Below are 11,492 nucleotides of genomic sequence, written 5' to 3'. Positions count from 1 at the left end.
TTTTTCAACAGTTGAAATTGCTATGACCAAGGATTATGTGGGTCTTTAATAAACTGATTCATTTGACTGTTTTTTGGACTCTGCAAGGATATGATAAACTGAATGAAATGAATTCACTAACATTCATGTGCATTCAGAGTGCTTTCAGTTTCTTTTCTATTGATTTCAGTTAGTTGTTTGTCAGCATAAATGCATTCTCTTTCGTTCTTAAAGTATGGTAAACAATGTTCCTAAAATTGAGTTAGCATGAAATTTATAAATTCTGTATACCTTTTCCAATATTGACCAACTCAATTTGCTCAAACGAAAAAGTCTTCTCAGTGAAAGACTTCCCTTTTTCATGAATATTGCATAACAAAACATTGCTCTTCTAAATAGAGCTTAAGATATCATACGACCATCTCTACCGGTATTTCTTTTTTTTTTTTGAACCGCAACAATTGCATCACAGGGTCCTTTGGGCATCAAAAATACAAAGGTTGGCTAGAGTTACAGGAATAAAAGACAAACCGTTAGAAGGGAGTCTATCTCCCAATTAATAGAATAGTAGGCAGCCAATCAGCTAATTGGTTTGCCTGTCTCCTGACATACGTCTAAGAATGCAAGAATTGAAGGACTGTAAAATGAGATTTAATCATTACAATAGCTTCAATTTCCCACCTGAGATCAAATTGCTAATATTACAATAGCTGGGTCAGACTCGATTATATTCAAAAGCTAACAAAACTGCCTCCAATACTGCTCTAGATTCACCCGCCAATAACGAGGAACAATGCACTTTTTCTCGTTCTGCCATCTAGTAATTTGCCTTTGAAATTCCTGCTTATAACAGCAACACCTGCTACAACCGAGTTTTCCCTCCAAGGCGCATCACAATTGCGCTTTATAACCTCCTCTTGAGGAGGCTCTCGTGAAGGAAAATTCCCTACAGAAGATAGCTTAGACCAATAGTAGCAGTGTCCTTATGAGAGAGGGCATCCGTCTCGGCAATTAAGGCTCTGTATCTTAAAGATCGTCTTCCTTGGTCAGGACTTATTTTGTTCAGCACCACTTAATTACGTGCGTTTCAGATCAGCCAACAAATATTAATAGCAATGTCACTATAGCAGGTACCTACCCCGGTGTTGTGCACCTTAACTTGAACATTACATGGCGACGCCTATCACAGGGTGCTGCTGATTGTTTACCAGCCATTCTATGCAATTCTCAGTTATCTCATGAAATATCTGTAGTGTGCTTTACTGCTCTTTTTTTTTCTTTTCTTTTCCTAATGGATGGAAATTTTTTCAACAGTTTTCATCTTTTAGATGGTTTTGATCATTCCCTTGTGTTTGCTACATTTATCTCCTGAAAATTGTTTTGTATTTTGTCAACCATCACTCCTTTGAAATGTTATTTACTATTGTTTACTTCCATAACTATTGATAATTTAAGGTCCTTCAAAGAATATCTTAGATCATTGATTAAAAGAATATACCTTGATTGTATTTGGTCTTTTGTAAATATGGTGATCAACTTTTAAGTTATAATTAAGCCACTTCAATGGCATTTATTGTCTGGTCACAATTGATATATTTTAGTTAACTTCTTTTTTTCAGTTTTGTAACTCCAACAACATTGTGGCATTCACATTTATTTATCTACTTAACTAGTCAAGTCAATTTAAGTTTTCTAGTTCAAGGCAGGAAAACAGGGAAAAAGAAAAGGAAAAAATCAATGATCATAGGATATACCAGGGATTTATAGATTAGTAACCATACTACTTCATGCTGTTCCAGTGGAGTTTGTCCATTATTGGCTTCAGAGAACACTTCATCACCACTGTTGCTACTATTCACATCAGTATTCCTGTACCTACATAGTTTATCATCATTTTTGTTTATAATGTGTCATACTTATAATCCTATATTGCTTACTGGCTATAGACATGATTTTCTTTCTGAAATGTGTATATACTATTGCATTTGGAATGAGACCCACAAAAAATAAATATTCTATGCATTAGAGGTTCCAAGCATTTTCAAACATCAAACAATCATTAGAAACATGAAAGCAAACAAAATACAGCAACTTCACTCCTCCTCCCAATAATCTAACAGGTCGAATAGACTTGCTACAAAGTTGCATAAAAGACTGTAACTTTAAGCACAATACGCTCCGGATCAATCAGCCCAAAGATACATACATCTCCGCAATTCAAAGTGCTGTCTTTCGGAACGATAGACCACCCTTCTGTAAAAAAAATCACGCCCCCATAATCTCTCCGTAAGATTCGAACAAACCACTCTCTTTGCCACTGTTTTTCATCAGAATTTCGAAGCTTAATCTTCTTGCCTCTAGGAATCCAGTTCAGGTACTTATTGGAAAATGCAGCCGGCACATACTGCACGCAAGCATAAAATCGCTGCAGTATTAACAAATGAAGCTCAAAAACTAGAAAATGGAATAAAAGTTTCTTGTGCATTTAGTTGAAAAACCCACCAGGCTACGCACATTCCGTTTCTGTATTATACACATGAAAGCAGGATTATTGGGCTTGAACATTCTCGTTGCACTTACTGCCCTCTTGCTCTCTGGAGACAACCTTAGGACTAAGCTGTCAAAGTATAGTCCAACAAATATTTCCCTTTCTTGTTCACATGTTGCCGACTCATTTCCATCTGAACAAAACGCAGGACATAAAATGAGGATATGGATTCATATGTATATAAAAATAACATCAAACAGAATCAATTCCATCACCTAAGTCTATTACTTCCACCTCTTCCATCTTGCATTTTTTGTCTTTTCTCTTATCTTCTTCTTCCTCAAAGTTTTGATTGTCTGCAGAGGCAACACCCTATGGAAGCTTATTAATTCCAGGATGGTCAGAACCAGAACAAAATCTATGCAGATTTTTCTCTGACAAATGACACTTCCTTTTGTTTGATGCCCCTTTGCCTCTACTTGGACATGCAGTAGGACTCAAAAATCCAAAACAATCATCATCTTCGGTTTCATCAAAATGATTACTTGGTTGTTCTTGTTCATCACCACTTCTGACAATACATGAGTATGTGATCTCACAAGCAGTCATGTCAAGTATATGGACCCTGAAATTGGACAGACCCTCATGCTTAAATACCAAGAATTGTCCATGAGAGAGGGAATAAAATTTAGCAAACTCATGCCAACCATGATCAAACCAAGTGTTCTTCCTTTCTTTTGTGAGTCTCATTTTCCAAACTTTGCCTTTTGCAGTGGTCAGTGTAGCAATGTCAGAAAGTTCATGCCCATGTCTCCTCAAAACTTCAATGGAAGGCTCTGCAAATATTCAAAACTTAGTTATACATAAAATCCTTCAAACACAACATTATATATATTACAAAGCATGTCTAAGTTTTTTTTTTTTTTTTTTGGGTAATGCAACCATTAATTATAATCCTATAAAGCTCTATACAAGTACAACAAAGGAACAATTACAACCCAATCAAAAGAAGAGGCAGAATCAACTTGTCAGTCACTTTCTAAGAAAAACATGTCAAGACTTCATAACCCAAAACTAAGTTATAAGATATATGTTTACCTGATGAACAGTTTCTATTTTCATGAATGTAAATAAGAAAAAACTTAAGGTGCATTACCAGCTTCTTGTCCTCGATGGTACTTTGAAGGAATATCTTGAAAAAATTCTAAATTGGTATCTCGTCCGGAGTATGTGACTTCCGGCAAGACCTCTCTGACTCTTGGGAAGCCATTATATGAAAACTCTCAGTTATCTCAAGTTTATATGTATACACATAGATATAATAAACAGTACTCTTGTTTCCTGATAGAGGTATGAAAATTAAGTTCTTCAAGAGTTGATATCTTTTTAGATGGTTTTCATGCCCTTATTTTGCCATATTTATTTTCTGAAACGACTGCTTTGATTTCCTCAACAATTAATCTTTTGAAAATGTAATTTTTATTGTTTACTTCCATAACCAATTAAGGTTCTACATGGATCTCACCATCTTATTCTTCTCACACTTCAGAACATTGGAAAAAAAAAAAAAATCATACGTTGGATTAATTTGGCCTTTTCTCTATATGTAGTCATCAACGTAATTAAATCACTTCAATGGTATTTATTGTATAATCACAATAAGGTCTTATTTTAATTGATTTTTCCACCTTTTGAAACTCCAACAGTGTGACATTCACATTTAACCATCAGCTTGACTGCTCAAGAATTTAAGTTTGCTGTTTGAGAGCAGGGTGGGGGTTACTGTTAAATTTTCTTTCTTTCTTCTTTCTACAAAAATGCTAAACCTTGATGCAGATCAAGATTAATTAATATTCCATATTAATATTTTATTAATTATAAAAATAATTAAAAGAAAGATAATTATATTTTTATTAATTGAATGTAATTTTCTAAAAATTTCTTGTCCACGTTTAAAAAGCATAATAAAGAGTCAAATTCCAGTAAACTTAGATAATCATACTGCTTTCTCTTTCCACTTGAATTTTATGAATTGCATGTAATTTTCTATATATCTTTTACTGTTTTCTAATACTATTTTAAAGAAAACCATAATAAAAAATTAAATTTCAACTGATTCAAATAATTATGTGAGTTTTACCAAATGTTTTATTAATTTATTGCATGTAGTTAATCAAATATATTATACAGTATTTAATACAGTTATAAACCACTTAAATTAAGCATTTCTAAAATTATGATTAATACTGTATGCCAATTTACTGGATTATCTGGTCACATCATCCTCATATTTGTAGAGAAACTTCATTACAGATTGCATATAGGAGGAGTGGCTCCCCTCAAGTCCATTTTTCTCATCAGCAAGGGTGAAAAACAATAAATTAAAAAAGTTGTTGCTTGTCAATCACGGAATATGGAAACTTTCCAGGCATTCTTCTTCGCAAGCTCGAAAACACAAATATCTCCTTTCTTCAAGTTATTCTCCCTGTGAAATGCAGCCCATCCATCCCCTAAAGTGAATCGATCATATCTCTGTTGCTTGACTCGACCCACATCGTTTATTTATTTAACCCTCCATTTCTCTTCCATCAGAAACTTGAAGTTTAATATACTCGGGTACTTTCAGAAACTTTCTACTAAACTTAGATGGCAAATACTGTAAAATCAGAAAAAAGAAAATACATTCGGCTAAAGGAGGTACTCACAAAAGTCATGACCATATTAATTCTGCTAAATTAAAAAGAAAACATTACCGCAAAGTTGTGATTGAAATGGTATTCTCGCATCAGTATGTTGAAGCAAGGGAATTTAGTCCTGAAATTTCTTCAAGCATCGATTGTTCTTTCGTTTCTTAGATATGTCTTTCTAAATCCAATGCCACCGTTAACATTCTTTGCACCTTCAGCTTCATCTGTATTAAACGATTTATATGCTACCGAGCATCATTTTGGTGAAAATGAGATATTATTACTATGAAGAGCTTTAGAAAATTAGGTTTAAACATATAGTTGCATCTTACGTTGCTTGGTTGTTTTAAGGTTTTCCTGTATTGGGCTAACAGGAGAAGCAACATTTTTGCTGCCCTTTGTAGTTTCTTGATTCTTCTCTGACGAAGTAGGCATCTTACTACATTTTCTTTTCTTGGCTGTATGCTTGTTCAGAGAACATAGAGCTAAACCACCAATTCCATCCTCAGGATCGATTGAACATCCATGATCCTCTTTAGGCTCTTGAGTGGTTGCAATGGAAGGGTAGTGATACTCACAGCCAGAGGGATTAAAATATGCGCACTTCAAAAGTGGAGAGTCCTTTGTACCCAAAAACTAGAAAGTGTTCTCTATGAATTGAATAATGTTCCACAAATTCATCCCAGTTCTTGTCAAGATAAATTTTATTCTCGGATTTTGTTAATCCTACTTTCCAAGAATGACCATTTGGGACAATGAGATTAACATCATGCGAAAATGCATCAAAGCAGTTTCTCACAAACTTGATCGGAATCATCTGCATATGGTTAATTGAAGTTTGCTTAGATATTGAATTTTAAATAAAGGATTAAAGCCATCAAAGGTACCCTGTTAAAGAAAATTTGCACTCTCAATTTCTAAATTCAGAGAAGATGACCGAAACTAGAGGAAGACACATGAGAAAATATCATGAAGATATGAACATTTATCATTTATATTTACAGAACAAGCAAAAACAAACAGAATAGTAATTCATTTTGTATGGGCGAGCTTTCAGAATCAGGCCAGGGCAGGTCTTATGATTTCAATCATCTTAACTCATCGACTAAGCTTGATTTGTTCTGAAATCGAAAACCAAAGTAAGTCATGCTTGTAGACAACAACTGGCTTAAGATTTTCTTCATGCACACAAAACAATCATACCCTATCCTTTAATGTCTCCCAATTCTGGAGATTGAAAATCTACACAATAACCACAGCTTGAAGGAAGCTTTAAAAACAAGTTGAATGTTCTACTAAAAATGAAAATCCACTTAAATTCACTTATGCTAGCAGGAAAAAGGGTCAAACTGCAGCCAAAAGAAATTAAATAAAAGGAAATATATAAAAAGAATGAGAGAAAAAGATTTAAAAAGAACGGACAGCCAAGATTATAAGAAATTCTTTACCAAACAAACAATTCATTCCATTGACAAGGAAGAGAAAGGGAAGAAAGAAAGGCGGTATAAGAAAGAATTACCATCCTCTTGGCTTGTAGGTTTTTTCAAGAATTACTTTAAAGAAACCAGGAGATGGTCGGTCCAAAGGAGAAATTGACCGCTGAGATGGTCTTGCATCAGATCCCATTTCCTTCTGGGCAGCCATTGATTTTACTGTTTAAAGGAATTTTCTCAGGGCGGTTGATGATGCTCTTGTTGCTTGCAGTTTTCTTCCAATAATTCTGCACTAACTTTTGCTTCAGGGTCAAAGGAGGTGTTTAAGAGTAGTTATGTTTTAAGTCGTGCACATTAGAAATTAGCATGGCAGAAAAGGTAAGCCAGCATAGAGTATTTTGTCTTGATTCCTGAAAAAGCAAGTGAACCATGAATTATTTAAGAAGCAATGAAAGAAGGGTAGTACCTAAAACTGTATTTCTTACAGTGATGCCTTAGACCAGTTAAATGTTCTGCTTTCATAAAGAGGTCCATTAAAATTTAACATTAAAGTTAAGTTACGCCCGATTTTCAAATGATTCATTCTGTGGTAGTAAACTAATTCTAAGAACCAATTGACTTTCTTCTTAGTTATATAAAATCAAGGATAATTGAACGCCTGAGCCAACGCCAAAAGCATACCGATTAGTAGAATTTATTTAGATGATAAAACAGATCATATGCATTTATTTCAGGCACGTCAAAATATTGAGCCGAGAGACTTACTGAATTTCGGTGTAAGTTTAAGACTGAGGATTGCAGACAAAGGTGAGAAATGCAGGAACACAGGCTTAACCACAATCCCCTAAATTTCATAACTTGCAAGATTTTTGTCTCACCTTCTGAACATTTCATTATTTCTATTTTCCAATCCTTTTCATATATTGATCTTGTGCTGTTCCCATGTCTAATGAAGATTGTCAAACTGACCCCAATTAAGCTACAAGAGTTTATTTCCCCTATAGACATGATATTTCTTTGATTAATCAACAGGAACAGCTGAAACCATAGACTTTTTTAGCTGTCTGATTTTAAGAAGAAAAAAAAAAATACCCCAAAGATACCCAAAGAGCTTTAGCCGTTCCTATTTTGGAAGTCAAATTGAACTTGCACTACTTCAAAAAGGATTAAACACTAGCCGTCGTATCTACCTTCATTGACGCCATGGCGTGACAGTTCTGTATAAGCATCCCTGCCTTACCATATATCTACATTATGATGAAAACCAAAAAACTATCTGCATTCTTCTTCCTCCTGCTAGAACGGAGTTTGGGAATCCTTTTTACAATTTTTCAGAATGCACGTTATACATTCTTAGAAGCAAAATGAAATGCTGGAAACCCATCACTGTTCTGCGATAGAAGCTCTATATTCACTGTGAGCTCCTGTTTGCCTTCAATGCCTGCTCAAGCAACCCCCTGCATGCCTTCAGTAACCTGCACGAGCGAGCAACAATGCATCTATAACTTGATAGTTTGATGCATAAGACAAGTAATTCAATGATTGGCAACATGTCAAAACATTAATTACATGCATCTGAATTAAGTTCCTTTAAATTGCAGTATGATACTTTAGAACAGAATCTAAAATAAAGGTACTAAAAGCAGTTCTCACCCTTAGCAATCAATTCTCAGGTCCAGCATCTTGATTTGCATGAAAAATTGAAGCTTTCAGCACCCTATTTTTTGTTATTAGCTCAAAGACACAAACATCTCCTGCCTTAAGATTATTGTCCTTGCAGAATTCTTTCCATCCCATTTGAAATACCAAGTGTTTGCAACTCTTTTGGAGACAGATTGTCCACTCTCTTCCATCAGAAACTTTTACTTTAATACACTTGCGAGCTCTCCAGAGATACCATTTAGAAAATATTCTTGGCACAGACTGCAGTAAAAAGAAAAAAAAAGGAAAAAGGCACTAAGCTGATTTCAGTTGCAGAACTGGAAAAACTTCAAGGGCATGTCTTATATAAAAGTTTACCAGCCCATGGTCATAACAATTATATGGCCGCAACACAACCATAAAAGACGGATTTGCAGGTTTGTACATTCGAGCAGCATCGATTGCCTTCTTACTTTCTGCGGATACATTTGTAGACTCACACGTTTCACTGGTAATAATTTCTAAATCATCTTGAACTGCATGAAAAAGAGAAGCTTTCATCACCTCAGTGTTTTTTATCAGCTCAAAGATACAAACATCTCCTGCCTTCAGATTATTGTCGCGAAAAAATGCAGTCAATCCTCTTCCCAAATCCAAACGTCTACAATTTTTTCGGACACGGACTTGCCACTCTCGCCCATCAGAAACTTCTAGTATAAGATAGTTAGGAGCTTCACTGAGATACTTTTCGGAAAATCCTCTTGGCACATACTGCAACATAAAGAAATGAATAGAAGAATCACAGATAAGCTTATTTTATTGGCATAAGTAGAGAACTTCATGAGCATAACCTGTATAAGGGCTTACCAGCACATTGTTACAGCAATTATATGGGTACAATACAACCATAAAAGAAGGATGTTTAGGGCTGTACTTTCTAGCAGCATGGATGGCCCTCATACTTCCTGGGGAGAACTTCATAACCTCAAACATTTCACTAGTAATAATTTCTATATCTTCCTCACATCTTGGTAGCAACTGATTTTCACCTGAACTCAATAAACTCGTTTATATAGGGGAAGGAATAAAGAAGCATTCTGTGGAAAGAGATTAGAAATGATATTGAGCTTACCAGATTTAACTCTAGACCTACTCCTGTCCTGCAATTCATTAACCTCATGTGACCAAGACATTTCGTATCTGTCCAATGTCCCTTTTCTTGATTCATTAGCATCAATATTAGTTAATTGATCCAACTGCTCCACCTTAACCTTTTTGCTCCTTGTCTCATAATTGCGCTTAAGATATGGGTGCCCCCCTAAGACAACAACTCTACTTCTTTTCTTCATCCCCAGGTTCTGTTCTGCTGGGGCGACCTCTTTGCTGGGTTCTTCTTTACTTGCACTTGCATCGCAAACTTTGCTCTTTAAAGAACTGCAGGATGGGGATAAAATTCCAGAACCAAAGACATCAGTGGGGTTATCATCTTCCACTTCAACTTGATTTTGGATTCGACATTTCTCACCATGGACAAGGCCTTGATCATTACACGGATACTCAATCTCGCAAGCAGACACATCAAATATGAAAACACTGAAATCGGAAAAACCTCTATATCCAAAGACTAGAAGGTATCCGATGCAGATTGAATGGTGTTTGACAAAGTCATGCCAACCATCATCAAACCAAATGTCATTGTGCACCTTTCTCAATCCCACTTTCCAAAGCCGGCAATTAGGGGTGATAAAATTAGCAACATCAGAAAGTTCATTCCCAAAGTTCCGCACAAACTTAGTTGGTATCCTCTACAGGTACTTTAATCAAGTTAGAAAATATATGTAAATGCAAATTCAACAAAGTAGTTCAAGGATAAACATCTATATATTCATATTTCACACAGTTAATGGACTTGCTGCATAATTCTCGTTACTCAAACAAGTACTTCAGTGTCAGGTTCAATTAAATCAGTTGCAGATGACAGTTATTACAAGAAAGGCTGGCCATAAAATGAGAATCACAAAGTATTTCACCTACGACGTAAAGCATACAGACTTCTCTCTGTCCTTAAATTCACCGTTGATACCACCTCAACTTCATCAATAAGATTTTTAAATATTGACATTACATTAGTTTTCTAGTCACACATGCATGGAATTACTTTTAATTCCTATAATAACACAATCACTTGTTAATCAGAAGATCAACATGTTAAAGTGAGCTTCTTGTCACATTATACTGAATTGCACTAGGGGATGTAGGACTGTTTAGATATTAAAATCAATTTCCAGCTCTCAAGTAGAGTATAGATATTTTCAAGAACAAACTAAAAGTACTTTGAACATATTGCACTTGATAGTGTGTCTCACTTTCATTGCATGCAAAAACCAATCAAAGTCCAGTTGACCATTTTGAAAATACACTCAGGCTGATTGCATAGAAACAACAGCCAGCAGAAAACCAAGAGAATAAAAAAAAACAAGAGCAAATACTGTAGGTTGTTGTATTATCCTCCTCTACCAAATAGAAGAACAACAACACTGAATTGCATGCGATCAATCAGAAGTGCTGTTATAAAAGTGAATTACCAGTTTCATATCATTTAGGTTACTAGGAAGGATTATCTTGAAGAAATGGCGCAAGGGCTTCTCCGCCGGAGAATGTGGCAAACGGCGACGATCATCCCCATTTGATTTCATTTCTCTGTGGAGAGCCATAAATCTAGCCACCTAAAAGATCAACTCTAATTTTATCTACCTATAATATAAAAAAAGGAACAGTTTAATATATTAATTAATAATATTATTTTAAAAAGATACTAAGCCCCAAAGCGGGGATAATACTACTACTTACTGGAAATCATTGCTAGTTATTCGTTAATGTGCAATATCACCAGTCATCAATGGAGAACAGAATAAAACAAATTAGTCCCATTATATATTCTTTTTAAAGGGAAATTCGAAAAGAAGAAAAGGAGCAAAGAGAAAGAAGTAAGAACGGAAAGCCCAAACACTCCACATATTGTCTAGATCAATTTTTATTATATTTCTCTTTTAAAATTTTTGTTACGAGTAAAATCAATTTCATCTTAGATAAGACAATAGTTTGAGGAACATGAAGTGGTCTTTTTCCTTATTACTTTACCTTACGGTGATGTTGGATTTATTCGCAAATTATAAGGTTGATTTCTATCGTGGATCCGATACCAGTTTGTTTACAAAAAAATTTGCATCGCACACTAGATGCGGATATAATTTTTTTGAATAA

General features: G+C 35.0%; 1 protein-coding gene and 1 pseudogene across 6 annotated transcripts; both read right to left on the bottom strand.

The window, feature by feature from the left end:
• Window positions 1-4,651: 4,651 nt before the first annotated feature.
• On the bottom strand, window positions 4,652-6,872 carry LOC8275547 (annotated as a pseudogene).
• Window positions 6,873-7,845: 973 nt separating this feature from the next.
• Window positions 7,846-11,236, bottom strand: LOC8275548 (B3 domain-containing transcription factor VRN1). 6 transcript variants are annotated; one of them, XM_002519092.4, is made up of 7 exons: window positions 11,079-11,236; window positions 10,814-10,954; window positions 9,361-10,033; window positions 9,096-9,277; window positions 8,607-8,999; window positions 8,241-8,510; window positions 7,846-8,062 (listed from the first exon to the last, which is right to left on the bottom strand). In XM_002519092.4, the coding sequence occupies exons 2-6, from the start codon at window positions 10,940-10,942 to the stop codon at window positions 8,250-8,252; spliced, it is 1,638 nt and encodes a 545-aa protein (XP_002519138.1). In that variant the 5' UTR covers window positions 10,943-10,954; window positions 11,079-11,236; the 3' UTR covers window positions 7,846-8,062; window positions 8,241-8,249. The 6 variants fall into 6 exon arrangements, with proteins under 6 accessions (XP_002519138.1, XP_015574587.1, XP_015574588.1 ...); XM_015719101.3 differs by having other exon boundaries at window positions 7,846-8,092; window positions 10,814-10,982; window positions 11,079-11,235; XM_015719102.3 differs by having other exon boundaries at window positions 7,846-8,086; window positions 10,814-10,982; window positions 11,079-11,235.
• Between the last annotated feature and the right edge of the window lie 256 nt (window positions 11,237-11,492).

The sequence above is a fragment of the Ricinus communis genome, chromosome 5 (genome assembly GCF_019578655.1).
Source record: "Ricinus communis isolate WT05 ecotype wild-type chromosome 5, ASM1957865v1, whole genome shotgun sequence".
In the NCBI taxonomy this organism is placed as follows: domain Eukaryota; kingdom Viridiplantae; phylum Streptophyta; class Magnoliopsida; order Malpighiales; family Euphorbiaceae; genus Ricinus; species Ricinus communis.
The sequence above is the reverse complement of the archived record's forward strand: the minus strand, read 5'-3'. Positions and strand labels throughout refer to the sequence as shown.

Coding starts and splice junctions, on each gene's coding strand:
- LOC8275548 (XM_002519092.4), bottom strand. CDS start 10,942: ATGGCTCTCCACAGAGAAATGAAATCAAATGGGGATGATCGTCGCCGT. Junction 10,034..10,813: donor ACCTAAATGATATGAAACTG/GTAATTCACTTT, acceptor AAGTACCTGTAG/AGGATACCAACTAAGTTTGT. Junction 8,511..8,606: donor ATTGTTATGACCATGGGCTG/GTAAACTTTTAT, acceptor TTTTTACTGCAG/TCTGTGCCAAGAATATTTTC.